The 16382-nt window shown below is 42.1% G+C and overlaps 2 protein-coding genes across 6 annotated transcripts; one reads left to right on the plus strand and one right to left on the minus strand.

Moving 5' to 3' along the window:
* Positions 1-8262: 8262 nt before the first annotated feature.
* LOC103715571 (probable aquaporin TIP4-3) lies at positions 8263-16032 on the minus strand. The gene is made up of 3 exons (XM_008803249.4): positions 15719-16032; positions 15374-15621; positions 8263-8866 (listed from the first exon to the last, which is right to left on the minus strand). Exons 1-3 carry the CDS (start codon positions 15843-15845, stop codon positions 8492-8494), a joined length of 750 nt encoding a protein of 249 aa, XP_008801471.1. The 5' UTR covers positions 15846-16032; the 3' UTR covers positions 8263-8491.
* On the plus strand, positions 9703-14047 carry LOC120110451 (protein DETOXIFICATION 16-like). 5 transcript variants are annotated; one of them, XM_039125476.1, is made up of 9 exons: positions 9703-9942; positions 10048-10167; positions 10283-10566; positions 10705-10978; positions 11637-11820; positions 11898-12136; positions 12881-12999; positions 13096-13182; positions 13499-14047. In XM_039125476.1, exons 5-9 carry the CDS (start codon positions 11801-11803, stop codon positions 13553-13555), a joined length of 522 nt encoding a protein of 173 aa, XP_038981404.1. In that variant the 5' UTR covers positions 9703-9942; positions 10048-10167; positions 10283-10566; positions 10705-10978; positions 11637-11800; the 3' UTR covers positions 13556-14047. The 5 variants fall into 5 exon arrangements, with proteins under 5 accessions (XP_038981404.1, XP_038981405.1, XP_038981406.1 ...); XM_039125477.1 differs by lacking the exon at positions 10283-10566; XM_039125478.1 differs by lacking the exon at positions 10283-10566 and having other exon boundaries at positions 10923-10978.
* Positions 16033-16382: the final 350 nt, after the last annotated feature.

Below are 16382 nucleotides of genomic sequence, written 5' to 3' on the forward strand. Positions count from 1 at the left end.
GGTGTCCCGTTGCGTGTCACAGAGGACCTCATTGCCCATATCCTTCACCTTCCATTAGTAGGGGTGGCTCCCGCACACCCTGAGGATAGAGTTGCGGCCCTTACGGTCGTCTTAGGGCATCCACCTCAGTCCCCCCTAGATGAGGTATCTGCTAGCTCACTTCCTATTGAAGTGAGAATCCTTTTGAGCATTCTGTCCAGGTCCATCTTCCCTAAGACAGGGAGATTTGATTTTGTGAATGAGAGAGACTTAGCTATTATGTCTTATATCCTTCAGGACACCCCGATCAACTTCCCAAAGCTCATTTATAGGTATATGTGTGAGCCCCTAGATAGACCTAGGCTCTCACTCCCATACGGGATGTTATTCACTCTTCTTTTTAGGCAGTACGAGATTCCCATTCCTGAGAGGGAACCCTCTCGTGCCTTGCGATGGACTGATCGCTTATGTACGGGGACTATGCACAGGATGGGGTTTCGGAAGAGAGAAGGGATCTGGGTTAGGAAGTCCACTCTTACTGCTCAGACCACCAGACCATCACCCAGTCCTGAGCCAGATTCAGACTACCCAGACCTTCCAGACCATCCAGACCTCCCATCCACTCCTCCTGCTCCTACCACCTCTGCCGGACCTTCCTCCTCAGTTCCACCATCTATGGAGGTCCGTATTGATACAGAGCAGCTCCGGGAGCTGCGGCAGGAGATCGTCCGAGATCTGAGGGATGAGCTGCTTCGGGAGCTCCGAGGTGCGGTGCCTGCCCCCACTCCTGCACCCGTATCTTCTCAGTTGGTCCCTTCCTTGACAGCCGTGACTGACATGACGGCTCATGTACGGGAAGAGATCTACAATGTCCGGAGTTTGGTCCAGGCCCAGTTCCACAGCATGAGTGAGGTCACGAGCTCCACTCGACAGATGCGAGAGGAGATAGGTCGTGACATGCACACCACCACCGAGGGGGCCGAGCGCTTGGCGAATGTACTCATCGACAAGCTGGACGCACTTCAGACATCGGTGACTGGGCTTCAGGCGTCGGTGACAGAGCTCTCCACTACACATAGCAGAGCCACCACGTCTATTATCACGCAGCTCGGACATGTGACAGATGCAGTCACCCTCCTCATGGAGCAGAGCCGATTGAGAGGAGGTGCCACATCCTCCAGAGGAGGAGATGCATCCTCGAGAGGGGGATCTTCATCCTCGAGGAGACCATAGATGTTCTTTTTGTTTTGTTTTGTTTTGCTTTACTTATTGTATGCTCAAATGTATTCACATTCATATCAATACAATGAGTAGACATCTTATCTTCAGTTCTGTGCCATTTGATGATGGGTTGTGCCATTTGTGCCATTGATTGTGTGTGATTACCTCCTTTTTGGTATGATGACAAAAAGGGGGAGAAATATGTATAAAATGTGTAAAAGGGGAGAAATATGGAAAAATATGTAAAAGAAATCAATGGAAATAAATAAAAAGATAAACTCTTAAAAACACACTCAAATTTGTTCTAAGTGGATTCGGTACCTCGAGGCTCATTATCTCTCTTTTGGGGCTCCTAATGGAGTAATCTCCAGAATCTATTCAAGGGATATTCGGAGATTAGCTGAATCCTACTCAAGAACAAATTGACAGATTTTCCCTCTAAAAAGATAAAATTCAGTTCAAAAACTTCAAAGCATTAAAAGAAAATTCAGAGAATCAAAACATAGTTGAATGCATATGTTGAGGGGGAGAATCTGAATCTTAATCAAGCTAAATCATTAATGACATATAAGCCAAACAATTGATTGCATAATATGAAGGCTTATATAATTCCAAATGAAAGGGGGAGCTTTAACTCCGAAATTTAATGTTTCACTCCTTTCAAACTTGGATAAATTAAATTATCAGACATTTGAATTCATTTATGGATTTTACTTCATTGTTTTATGAGCAATTCATTTTACATATACTCAAAGTTTTGTCATCATCAAAAAGGGGGAGATTGTGGAGTGATTGATTAAAACCCCATTTGATTTTGATGAGCTCAAAGCATTTTTCAGTGAAAATCCTGTCCAAGTGTCTCTAGATTTGGTTCATAGTATTTTGGATAAGGTAAGAAGTCTGCTGAACCAAAGTCTGAGACTCGAGTCGACTCCCGAGTATCACGAGTCGACTCCAAGCGTATCAAGTTCACTGGCACGAGCTCGAGTCGACTCCAGATCAGTACGAGTCGACTCCGACTGAGAACAGACAGAAGGACAGAAAGCTTCAACTCAGAAACTGTCAACGAGTCGACTCCCGAAGTGCGCTAGTCGACTCCAATGTTCAACGAGTCGACTCCAGGGTAGTAAGAGTCGACTCCAAGAGAAACACAAAGAAAAGTCAGAGAGCAGTTTTCGGGTCTGAGATTCGAGTCGACTCCAGTGGAACGCGAGTCGACTCCAATGGTTGGCAGGTCGACTCCAAAGAAGGTAAGAGTCGACTCTCAGAGGAACACAAGGAAAAAGTCAGAGAACGATTTTCGGACTCTGAGATTCGAGTCGACTCCCGCAGTACGCAAGTCGACTCCGAGACTGAGCGACCATCAACAGACAGAAGACCAACTTTCGGAAACTGAGAGCCGAGTCGACTCCAAGGAAGTTCGAGTCGACTCCAAGACTGGATGAGCCAAAAGACAGAGAATCGGGAGTTCGGGCTCTGAGATTCGAGTCGACTCCCAGGACAGTCGAGTCGACTCGAGTGGACAAAATTCAAAATTGGATCCACGGACTTCAGTGGATGAGCCGACTCCAAAATTGCCAGGTCAGCTCCAGAAGTTGGCGAGTCGACTCCAGGTCAAGACGAGTCGACTCCCAGTCTAGACGGCAACTTTAATTCAAATTTGGAACAGTTGCCGAGTCGACTCCGGAAAAGCGTGAGTCGACTCCTGCTACAGTCGAGTCGACTCCTGATCGCGCGAGTCGACTCCAACCCACCAACGGTCATATTGTCAGGCTGCGCAGAGTGTGCAGAGCGGCCAGAAAAAGCAGAGTAACGGCTAGTTTCCGTGGGGGTTGGCTTAAATAGCCACAGAGGACTGTAGCAAGGTAGAAGATAGATATTCCACTCCAAGCATTCAAGTTTTCAAGCTCTCCAAGTGCTCTTAAACGAAAAAGGGAAGATCTGCATTTACTGCTCCAACAACTTCTTCCCAACAATCAAAGCTTCCTCCTCCTGCATTCAAGTCGACCACTCTTTCAAGAGGAGACCGGAGTTCCAGAAGCCATACCTCTTCACCAGCTTAAAAGCGTTTGAGGGCTTCTAACTCCTTTACGATTATATTGTTTTAAATCTGCTTTTTGAGAAGCTATTTTCTGTTTTCTTCTATCTCTTGTATTTACTTGATTCAATCGGGGGATTGAATCAAGGGGTTTAAGGTTGGTTGGTGAACCAAGTTAAAACCAACGTGTGTAAGGGTTTGATTGTGAGCCCGGGAAAACAATCGGGGTTGGTTCTAGTCGGTGAGCCTGGGAAAACCGACCGAGTTCATTGTGAGCTCGTAAAACAACAAGTTTGGTTGTGAGCTTGCAAAACAACCGGCTGTAATCCAAGGGGGTTATAGTGAAATTCCCAAGTGAGACTTGGGGAGTGGACGTAGGAGCAAGGGTTAGCTCCGAACCACTATAAAACTTTGTGTTTGTAGTGCATTGTCTCTCATCTTCTTTCCCGCACATTACTCACAGCACTAGGCTTTAATTAAATAACTTGCTATAGTTTTTAATTAATCATCCTCAAAGTTTTAATTAGCCAAATTATTTTAAAAACCCAATTCACCCCCCCCCCCCCTCTTAGGTTGTCTATTTGGGCAACACCTTCCTTGATATGCCGACAGAGGAGGGCTTCTCCTCCCCTCTATTGCATCGAATCTGAGAAAAGATACCAAGAAGGAGAAAGGGATCTCTATGTTCCGGCCGAAGATACCACCGGGTCGACCACGGGTGTCAACCGCAGGGTCAGCCGCATGCCATGCGGACGCCGCTGGTCGGCCGCAATGCCGTCAGCTACGGGCCAGCCTCCACCCAAGCTCACCTCGTTGCTTCATGAGAGAAGAGGAAGAGGAGGGGATGGGGACGGGAAGAAGGATGAAGGAGAAGAAGGTTCGGGAAGAGTGGAGAAGGAAGAGAAGAAAAAGAAAGAAAAAGAGAAAGAAAAGAAAACGAAGAAAAGAAAAGAAAAGAAAAGAAAAAGAAAAAAAATAAAATAAAAATGGATGTGGGCCGAATTGGGCCTGATTCCGACAGTGGGCTTCAAATGAACCGGGTTTAAAGGCCCGAGGCCAGGCTGGGCCCTAGTCTGAGCCCAATATTCTTAAACCCGGAATTAACTGAACTAGAAGCTGACCCAAACCAGAACCAGAAATTGGATTGAGCCATGGGCCTGAATCAGAAATTGAATTAGGCTATGGACCCGAACATGAAATTGAGTTCTATGGATGGGCTATAAATGACTTTAAGATTATAAATAAATAAAAATTAAATGTGCAAGTGACATGTAATTTAATGATCTTACTAGGTATTGAAGAATTGGCATTTGGTGAACAAATTAAGGTAAGTAACCTGTCTTAATCTTTTTATGGATTATGTATCACATTTTATAAGATGAACACGTATTATTTATGCAATTTGAATTATGTATATGAATTGTGGAAAAAATAAGTAACCCTGATATAATCTTATGTTTTATCAAATACTTGTAACTATTTGATTATGAAATTGTATATGATTATTTATGTTTTCACAAAATTAGGATCAAGCATGTGTTAACAAATGATTGCATGATTTTGGATAAATAGCAACCATCATGATTATTATATTATTTACACATGATTATGATGATGTAAAAAGATGCATAGAAAAATAAGTTTTCAGCATGATCATGAGTTTTATTTAGCATGATGCCATTATTCACTTTCCAATATATCTATGAGAAAAGATTTATGAAAAGCATGATATGTTTTAAGAGCTCTCAGATCGCTATGCACGACCTCCGCTAGTGGGTAACAGTAACTAGGCATATGACCCCCGCCAGTGGGTAAAAGTAACTTGGCTTTACGACCCCCGCCAGTGGGTAATAGTAACTGGAAGAAGACCCTGCCAATGGGGAACAATAGTTGGCAAAGATTATGGCCCTCGCCAGCGGGTTACAGTAGCTCGGCATACGGCCCTCGCCAGTGGGTTATAGTAGCTTGGTTTAGACCCTGCCAACGGAGAACAATAGTTGGTAAAAATTATGGCCCTCGCCAGCGGGTTATAGTAGCTCGGCATACGGCCCTCGCCAGCGGGTTATAGTAGCTTGGTTTAGACCCTGCCAATGGGGAACAATAGTTGGCAAAGATTATGGCCCTCGCCAGCAGGTTACAGTAGCTCGGCATACGGCCCTCGCCAGCGGGTTATAATAGCTTGGCTTAGACCCTGCCAACGGAAAATAATAGTTGGTAAAGATTATGGCCCTGTCACGGGTAATAATAGTGACCATAGCTGCACTATCATCTGAGAGCACGAATTTCAAAGCATGAAATATGGCAAGCACGGATTTCAAAGCATGAATTATGATGAGTATGGATTTCAAAGCATGAAATAATGGCAAAGTTTTATGATGCATAATCACATTTATGATGTTGCATGAATGGACATGCATAGTTTTATGACTGGTTTGATTATAGAAAATGCTTTCTTTATTACAACTTTTTATTCTTCAAATAGTGCATTAGCATATAAAACATTATGCTTGATCTGATAAGATTATGCTTGTTAACTTACTGAGCTTTATAGCTCACACCAATTTATTTATATTCTTACAGATGAATAGGAGATGCTAGAACAAGGAGCGCGACATGCTTCAGGGTTAAGGGGAAAATAAAAAAAATATTAAATGTTGCTATTTTTAGATGTTTTGTAATCAATCTTTCACCAATGAAACATTTGATGACATTCAAGAATATAATTGTTTATAATTGATTTAAAGTTTTAAAGTGGCTGCGTGTTATTGTATGCTTAATTTTGCAATAGCACGGCCGTGTCATGATCCGAATTCGGGGTGTGACACCACTTGTCCTAAAAGCTTAAGTTGATAGGATGACGTAGATTTATTTATATATTTTATATTTTCTTACACTCTCTCTCATATGGGCCGGATTTTTCTTTAATGGGTGAGCCCAACATGTAAAATTTTTAATAATGGGGTTAAAGAGTGCGGAGACGGTTCAAACTCAAGACTTCTGCTCTGATACTATGTTGAAATTATTATTTTTCTTAAAAACTTAAGTTGATAGAATGAGGTAGATTTATTTATATATTTTATATTTTCTTACACTCTCTCTCACATGTGGGCTGGACTTTTTTTTTAATGGAGAGCCCAATATGTGAATTTTTTTTTTTAATAATAGGGTTAAAAAGTGCGGAGACAGGGTTGGACCTCTGCTCTGATACCATGTTGAAACACCACTTGTCCTATAAGCTTATGCTTAACCCTGTCTCTGCACTCTTTAACTCCGTTATTAAAAATTTCACATATTGAGCTCACCCATTAAACAAAAAGTCCGGGCCACATATGAGCTTAAGTTTTTAGGACAAGTGGTGATTTCAACTTGGTATCAGAGCAGAGGTCCTAAGTTCGAACTTTGTTTCCACATTCTTTAACCCCATTATTAAAAATTTTATATATTGAGCTCACTCATTAAAGGAAAATCCGGCTCACATGTGAGGAAGAGTGTAAGAAAATATAAAATATATAAATAAATCTATCTCATCTTATCAGCTTAAGCTTTTGGGATAAGTGGTGATTTCAACATGAAGCATCCTTGACAGCCTCACTTGCTCAACAGGACCCGTGTTCAGATGCCTCACTCTTTTCCACTTCTCCATTTCCTTTCTCCGGGGACCACTCCTACTACTTCATCGTCAAAACCCTAGAAATCCTTCCTCTCCTCCATATCGAACCCACCCAATAGTGATCCATTCTCAAAACAACATCGACAAGGCTAAAATAATTTCTGCTGCCGCCAAATACCCTCTTCTCTCCTCCGCCGAACCTACTTGTGCCACTCGAGCTCTTCAGAATCCTAATAGTACTTAGGAGCAAGTGTTGTCTAATCCCAACACAAATATATCCGAGATCTCCTCGAACATTTTCAGATGGCTGGTGCAAAGGCTATCGCTAGTACTGCATGCCATCTCTACCAATGGTACTCTCACACTTCATGATGGAACTCCTTCTGTAGATGCCGCCGAGCACAGGTGCATGGGTTGTGGGCGTGCTCCAATATTTTTCTCTTACTCGCCACGAAGAGCACCGACCAGGCGACCACGTCCTGTGTTTGAATTTGCCAAGGGGGCTCGGAGTTATGTTCATAGGGTGATTACGTACAGCTTGTCGGATAGGCTTATCTAGCGTGGGTGCTTGCAGGGATTTTGTAGTTGGTTTGGTGTGGAGATGGACATGGCTCGGAGAGTAGTAAGACATGGCCGGCAAGGAAAAAGGTGGTGAGGATAGGAAGGAATCTTTCTTCTTTTTGGGAAACTTTGGCTGGGCTTGGAGATGATTGGACACGATCGAAGACTAGGGAGTTGTAAGGCATCTCATTGAGGAAAGAACAAAGTAAATATCAAGCTTGCCTAATTATCCATGGATTCAAATTGACGCTATCCATAAATCTGGTAGATTTTTTTATTTTTTATTTTTTTATGTTTTTATGTTGATGTTTGGGCATGCAAAGGAGGGTGAAGCTTGCCTGAATCGAGAATTTTAATTCCAGGTCCAATCCAAATTAGAACCATCAGGTAGGTGGAGATTATTTGAGGTAGAATCAAATTCAGATCCAATAGGAAATTGTTACATGATATGCTCCAAATGTATCCCATGCCAAAATATCATCGAGTTCTCATATGCATATATTAAAGATTAATAGTCCCACATCAGATAGCTTAAGAACTCTTTTGGGCCTATCCATCTAAACGTACATTTGAATTTTCAAGATAGGATCTTAACGTGGTATCAGAGATAGATTAACGACTCTTGTGATTTTACATTTTTCCTTAAATGTGGGTGAGGTCTTCTTCCATTTCTGTTATTATGGTACTTCAACATTGGGTTGGATCAGAATAGGTTAAGTTAGATCAACCATATTGAATCATGGAAGTCGAACCATGGGGGAGTATCGGCCGGAAATTAAGCTGCTCCCAGGCCATGTACTGATTTCTAGGAATTTCCTACAGTTAGGATTCTAGAAGATTTGCACTCATTCCATTTAGAAAATCAATACAAATAAAATATCCATGAACATAATGACAGAAATACATGGGACATTCGTTTCACAAAGTGCAAATGAGAAGGCCCGACTTGAACATGACAATCATGTAGGCAAATCTAGCAAGTAGGCAGGTACATGTTTCACAGACTACACAAAACATAGATGATGATACGATTAAAACATCACTACCACCAAGATCCTTTTAATCGAAAGCTAAATGGACCATCAGAAACCATCATCCCGTGGGAGAGGTTCATGAGTCCTTATGATAAAAAGATGGTCGTAGATGAACCCAGCAAGCGGACCGCCGATTAGTGGCCCAACCCAATAGATCCAGTGGTCGGTCCAATCCCAGCTGGCCAAGGCTGGCCCAAAGGACCTAGCTGGGTTCATGGATGCACCCGAGAAAGGCCCGCCAGCTAGGATGTTAGCCCCAACTACAAGCCCAACAAGAAGAGGGCCCAGGCCGGCTATAATACCCTTCCTTGGGTCCACAATGGTGCCATAGACGGAGAAGAGCAAGGAGAAGGTGAGGACTATCTCCATAATTACACCTTGGACGGCGCCAATGCCAGCAGCAAGAGCATGAATTGGAGTATCCTGTCAACCATGCAAAATTTTTATTTATCAGGTTAGATGTGTAAGCTAGCTGAAAAGATTTATGAGTATAGAATTACACATCCATGCCTTAGCAAAAAGAAAAAAAGAAAAGAAAACACATCGATACAGAAAAAACCCTAGGAATGGCTAGGGTTGCCAATAACTGAACAGCTCAGGGTTGCTTGATGACAAGCTGGTCGAGTTAGGTGAGGAGATGAGCCATGCTCAAAAAATGATTCAAAGCTCAACTCACAAATGGGATAATCTTAAACAATTTTGGCTTTCGAAAATACAAACAAGCTGGGGTCCAAACTTAATAACAAGCTTGTTCAGCTGATCACAAACCTGCAGCCAGGCTTGGAACACTGTTGTCTAGCTAGTCAAGCCTTGCTGAAGCTTAGAGTAGCACTTTTCTACCATAAGTTGAGCCGAGGCAGCTTACTATTACGCTAACTTATTTGCAGTCAAACTGTGATCTGAGTGAAGGCTGTGTTTTTGGGCCTAGTGCATCTCCGACCAACCTTGTATCGGGTTTTCTCACTACAACAAAAAATCTGTTTGCCGACCCTATATTGCCGATTTGTGCGATGCATGCACCAAGCTGCAGTGGCAAAGAGAAAAAAAAAGATAAAAGCGTCGGCAAAAGTTTTTCTTGCAACAGTAAATGCCGACGCTTTTGGAAAGTGTTGGTAAAAAATCTTCCGCTGAGGCTTTGATAGTTTATCACCGACGCTTATAAGCGTCGGCATAAGGCATGAATGCGACGACGCTTATAAGCGTCGTCGGACTTCATTTCTCCCACCACAAAACCCGATCGACCCTCTCCCTCCGCAGCCTTAAATCCCTACTATCCCTAGCTCGCTCACGCCGACCGACTCCCCCCTCCCTCCGCCGATCTCAGCCATTCCCCTCCTTCGAGCGACCCCAAATCCGTTCCTCCGCCGCATCTCCTTCCCCTCCTCCCCCTCTCCGTTGGCCTCCTCTCTGTGGATATCTCCCGCCTCCTCCGCCGCAGAGATGTTCTGGATCTTTAAATCCGTGCTTGCCACCGCCATCCACACCGGCAGAGCCTGAGGGTAGCTATCCTCCTCCGCCGCCTGGGATGCCGAATTCTGAATACTACCCTCCATCATCAGGTTCATGGGTTTGCTCACATTGTTACTGGGATTTCTTCTATGCAGTAGCCTTCCCAATCTTTTCGTGCTCGCCGCTCGGGATCGCCCTCCGCCCTCATATCCTACCGCTCCGCCGCGCGGGATCGCTCTCGCCTCCCTTCTCCTCCAACCCCTTGCGCGGCTCAGGTGAGATTTCTTCTCCTTTTCTCTTCTTCTTCCTAATATAGATATCCGCTCGTAGAATGATCAAATGGGTTGGTGATGCTACTGATTTAATGATTTACTTTTGGCTTTGTTTTAGGGTTTAGGGTTCTAATAGTTTCATCTCCTTGAAAGGCAAGAACATGAGATGCAAAAAAATTTCAGGGATGTGTGCAGCAACTCTTTTTTTTCAGTCATCCCTTAAACGCATTATTGGTGTGACAGCCTCCCATTAAACTGTTATTCTCCATCGGTGGACCAGTAATTTAGCAATCTGTTGAGCAGTAAAAGGGTGAACCACTGTTACAATATTTTCATTATTTTATCGCTAATGTTATGATGATCATCATTACGGAGAAAAAGGACAAATCAACAAAAATGAAGGTGTTTTTTGACTACTTCCCTCTGCATTGGATAAAATATTATTCTTCTAATTAAGATCAATTTATGCTCTTTTATGTGTGAGAATACTGGCATGAGTTGTATGTATGGCACTAATCTTTTTATTATTTCTTTATGCAGTCGAATTGTATGTATGCTCTTTCCCTTGGCTCGTGCTCAGGATGATTCCAATAAGGGACCCTCTCTAAGGCCCTAGTTTTCTTCATATGTCTAGATGGACTTGATCTCAATTTTTGCAAATCATCACAGCACAGGACACCTGTCTGAGATATATGAAAATGCTAGATTGCTTGCTTCTAAATCAAGTTTAATGGGTTTCCTTATTCTTCTTGGTATAGGCTGTCCTCCTTAACCGCGCCTTCTCCGGCATCGCCCCCGTCACCGATACTTCCAGGTATCTCCGTTCTCAGAGAGAGAGATTTTTTTTGGGGGGGTTTTCTGTGTAAGTTTCTGATTAAGAAGGGATTTAGAACTTATGCTATCAATTAGCTCTTTATTTGTTTATTGATTACATGCCAAATAGCTGAATTACAGCTGATATGTCTTCTTTCTATTCAAAGTATGGCAGTAGATATCCTTACCAAGAATTTTTTTTTAAAATTAATTTCATGTAAAATTCTGAGTTCTGACCGTGAGCAAAGTTTTATGGATAGAATGCTGGCATCGACCCTCTTTCAATCCTCTTCCTTGAGCAAATGCATAGAAAAAATAATGGATTCAAATCTTAAGGATCGTATGCAAGGATTTGAAACTCTTTGTATGTAAGTTCTGAATTTTGTCATTCCAAAAGAATAAAAGTTCTCTTACCGTTTCCTTAATTATACTCACCCTTTTTACACCCTATCCGTCTAATTCACAAGCCATAAACTTGATTTTTCACATTAGATATCCCCCCTTCCTCAGCAATCTGCTATATTCTGCAAGAATGAAATCTTCAGTTCTTGCAACTCCTGCCTATTCCAGCTCATGAATTATCAACCCTCCATTCATTTCTCTCTCTTTTGCTGACTCTGTGTTTGCTTCATCTCTCCATGTGTAATCTCCTATGTCAGCATATATGAAAGACTTCCTCAGCATAAATGCATTCCTTGCATGCATAAAATTAAGCTTCAATTGGGATTGCTGGTGGAAAGAAATCTTCGAATTATTGCTGGAAGATTTGGGTTGAAGGGGATTGTTCTGTTTAGTTTCCAAATGTCCTGGTCAGCTATGTTTCATGTTCCTAGATGCAGTGAGGTTAGTTGAGTTAACTGTTTTTGTAATTTGTCAATGCAACTTGGCTTTTAATTGATATTTATGTACCTTTTTTGCAGTATAAGAGTTTCAAATGAATTGGGTGCTGGAAACCCACAAGCTGCATGCTTATCAGTGTATGCTGCACTTATCATGGCTATCACAGAGGGTTTGATGGTAGCTTTGATCACCATTCTAGTACGCCATGTCTGGGGCTACTTATATAGCAATGAAGAAGAAGTAGCAAAATATATATCAATAATGATGCCAATTCTTGCAGCCTCTGACTTTATGGATGGAATACAATGCACACTATCAGGTTTGAACAACAGATTATATCCAGTTTCTCCAGTTAAGGTTTCTCAATTTACTGATATAAGAATAAGTCTCCAAACCATGCTTTAAAATTTTTCTGATTCGATCTATAACTTGGCCAAGTGAACCTTTTGGACCCTTAATTGTTCTAACAATTTGCAGTGCCCAACAGACCAACCATCCATGATTACCTAATAGGACAGTCTGATGTTGCATGATGGGGTTTAACTTGGACTAGACTCAGTCAAAGATTTTATATGATCCATAAGTGGGTTCACAAAATTGTATTATTCTTTTTTTGAATTAACTTAATTGCATATGTACCACAAAATTGATCTGCTAAAAAATTAACATATTACTCAGTCATAGTCTCGTTCCTTTGATTTGGCTTGTTAGGGTTTTGGCTTGGATACAATCTCAAGCTTGACTTGCCGACAAAGTCATATGATAATTAAGTTGAATTTATTCATCATATCTATCTTTTATTTTAAATCATGCAACATAATCAGCTCAGACGGATGCTACATTATTCTTGTTTTTGTCGGTCCTTTTTCAATTACCAACACTGTTCTAAATTGTTTTTCATATTCTTTATAATAGAGGTTGTATCTGCTTTTTTCCTCTTTAAGTAAAAGAAGAGCCTCATTTAGTCTATGTAGTTTTCATATATCTTTTGAAAAATTATTTTATCAAACTGCACACCATGATTTTTTTGGGTGTCTGTGCATACTGAACCTTGAAACTTTAGGTGCTGCTAGAGGATGTGGCATGCAGAAGATATGTTCTTTAGTCAATCTTGGAGCTTATTATGTTGTCGGTATTCCTTCTGCTATCCTATTTGCTTTTGTCTTGCATGTTGGTGGCCAGGTGGGTCTTATCTATAACTGTATATTATTTGAACTCTCTCTTTGATGCAAGACTTCTTCTAGACTTGATTTTCTAATTGTAGAATTGTTGCACCAGGGACTTTGGATGGGAATCATATGTGCGCTGATTGTACAAGTTTCGATTCTTGTTGTCATGATGCTTTGTATCAATTGGAATCAAGAAGTAAGTGATTTACATGTGACTTGCCAGATGTATACATAAATATGTCTTGGTATCCCTTTTAGTATTTGCAGAGGATCTGGTTTTTCTGTGACTGGATGCCTTTGAAGAACTCACACAACACACACACACACACTGTTTGAGAGAGTATGATTCTTTCCTGCAACTGTGTTCCTCATATTTGTAGTGAATTCACTGTTTTATGTGCAGCAATGTGAGTGCATGTACTTTGACTTGCATAATTCTTTAAGAGTTTTCTTCTCAAATTTGTAGAGAATTCACGGTTTTCTTGCCCCCCATTGTATGCTTTCTTCTGCAGGCAAGGAAGGCCAAGGACAGAGCTCACAACTTTGCTATTGCTGCAGAAGCTATATGATGATACTTGACAGTCTGGTCTCTTAGCATTCCTTTCAATTAATCTCTCATGGATGCAGAGGTGATTTTTGAAGATTCATTTTGGAAATATCGAGACTTGAAGATATGAAACATATGCCTTTTCTCTACCTATCTCCTATACGACCTTTCTTTAATTCAAGGGAAAAGCCAGTGCTTCATGGGATGGTTCCGCACATGCTGCAATTACTAGAACTGAGAATTTTGATAACAGCTCCAAGTTATAGCTGCAGTCTGAAAGTGTGCATAAGGTCCTTTCATTCTGAGTCTTGACAACTATAGACTGAATCCACGAATAGTTGCATCTCTTGGCACTACTGGAGGGAGTCATGGGCGCAGGTGCAAGTAAAGAAAAACTAGAATTACAATTCTGTAAAGAAAGATTTCAGTTATTTAATTTGCTATTTTATGAACTGGAAATAAATGCTTGCAAAACTTGTTGAAGTTTCTCTCAAAGTCGGTAGCTTTGACGCGATGGGTATGCATTTCTTGAGGCACTGCTATTATTATCTCCATCTCAGTGGCATCAAATTTTGGCATCCGATATCATCGCCACTGAACATCATGGCAGGTTCTTATTTTTGCTTTCCTTTGTTTTTATAAAGCACATTTGCTGTTGCATTACCAATGCAAAATGCAAAACCATTAGCTAAGTTTTGACAGGTCATATGAAACTCACTTGTATTGGCCACTAAAAGGAGTAAATAAGAGTTTCCAAATTAAAACTCTTATTTTTAACTAGTCCGGTTAGAATTAGTTTTGGAGGGGGATTTGAAGCGTCGTTAAAATCACGAATTTTTTTTTTAAAAAAAATATTCTAACGACGCTTTAAAGCGTCGTTAAAATCACGAATTTTTTTAAACAAAAATATTCTAACGACGCTTTAAAGCGTCGTTAAAATCACAAAATTTTTTAAAAAAAATAATATTCTAACGACGCTTTAAAGCGTCGTTAAAATCACATCTAACGACGCTTTAAAGCGTCGTTAAAATCAAGAAATTTTTTTAAAAAAAATAATATTCTAACGACGGTTTAAAGCGTCGTTAAAGTCACATTTAACGACGCTTTAAAGCGTCGCTAAAAAGCGTCGCTAATTTCCGACGCGTTTGCAAGCGTCGGAAAACATTTTCTCCACTGTAGCATAGGCGACGCTTTGCCGACGCTTACGAAAGCGTCGGGATGGTTTTTAGCGACGCTTAAAAGCGTCGTTAAAGGCCAAAAAAAACGTCGCTAATGACCACTATTCTTGTAGTGTCTGTAAATATCTTAGCCAAGGCCAAAATGTTCAGCATTTCCATGGCCTGAAGGAAGTGCAGCCAAAGGTGTAGTTTAGAACGTACTAGTATCCAACGTGGAATAAATTTACCAATTTCATCAGTTGGCATCCTTAATTAAGGTAAGGATCGGATTAAGTCTATCAAATGAGCCTACTATTGAGCTGAGTGCATGTAAGTTTTCTCGGTCTATATCTTAAGAGCTCGGTGTTTTTTCTTTCTTTTTGTTTTTAATAAGCTTTTTTTTTCCTAGTTTGCCAATATATCTATACCTATACGAACTTCAAATTAACTGGCTTGTCTCTTAATTGAACCTGGCTCGTTTCTTAATTGAATGGTTTCAAAATCAAGCCTATCTCGAGCTAAGCTTCATGAACATCTTGGTTTATTTGCAGAGCTAGCTGTTTTAACTTAGGGGTCAGGGCTACGTAAGAGGACTTTGAGATTTGTGTTTCAGGCATGATCGTTTCTTTAATATGGAGATAGATCTCCGGGCAGAGAGGTAATAGGGAAACTCTTGAACTCACCATTCCCCCGGTAAGGTACTTGAGGAGGAGGCAAGCCAGGGAAGAACCCAGCATCTGGGCGATGATGTAAAGGATAGACCGGAAGAGGGTGATGTGGCCGCCGACGGCGAGTCCTAGCGTCACCGCCGGGTTGAGATGGCCGCCGGAGATGTGGAGCCCCGCCGATATCATTACCGCCACCACCAGCGCGTGCGCCACCGCAACCGCCGTCAAACCCATTATCGTGTCCGCCCCTCCCGCCATCTTCCCTGCCGCGTCCACCACCACCACCACCTCAAAACCGTAATCACCAACCAAAATCTAAAAGTCGGAACTACCGATCTCCCAACGTATATGTATATATACCTGCGGTCATGGCGGCGCCGACACCGGCGAAGACGAAGAGGAAGGTGAGGACGACCTCTGCGAGGACGGCGCGGATGCAGTCCGGCTCGGCGGCCTCCTGCCGGCTTCCGAGCGCGATCTTCGCCATTGTTTTGCTCGGCGATGAATGGTTTTTTCGTCCGACGAGGAGGTCCGATCGGCTGCTGGGTGGCGGATTATAGAGCGGGTGTTTTTGTAGACGGAGGAGGCAGGAGAAGGTGGAGGGCGGACTTAGTGGAAGGAGATTTCATTTCATCACAGCCGGAGGCGGGTCGAGGGTGTATCTTTCGCGCGGAAGAAAGATTCACCTTCCTTCGCGCAAGCCACCGTTGGATCATCCACTGCTCGCTTTGCGATTTGTGTAATCGGATGAATTGCAGATTCGGAGCGCTTTGTGGATGATCCAACCGTGGATTCGCACGAAGGAAGGTGAATCCTTCTTCCGCGCGAAAGCTATAACCCCGATCCGCCCCGAGGTATCTCCTTGGTAGGTTGTATTTACTTAAATACCCCGCAGATGGGCATTAGTTGATGATGAAGTTTTTACTTTAAAAAAATATTAACAGAGAGTACCGAGGACTCGCACAGAGCTGAGCAAGCGTTGGCCTTAATGCGCAGCATAAGTAAAGTAGTAATCCAGTCGGCG

The sequence above is a fragment of the Phoenix dactylifera genome, chromosome 4, assembly GCF_009389715.1.
Source record: "Phoenix dactylifera cultivar Barhee BC4 chromosome 4, palm_55x_up_171113_PBpolish2nd_filt_p, whole genome shotgun sequence".
Classification (NCBI taxonomy): domain Eukaryota; kingdom Viridiplantae; phylum Streptophyta; class Magnoliopsida; order Arecales; family Arecaceae; genus Phoenix; species Phoenix dactylifera.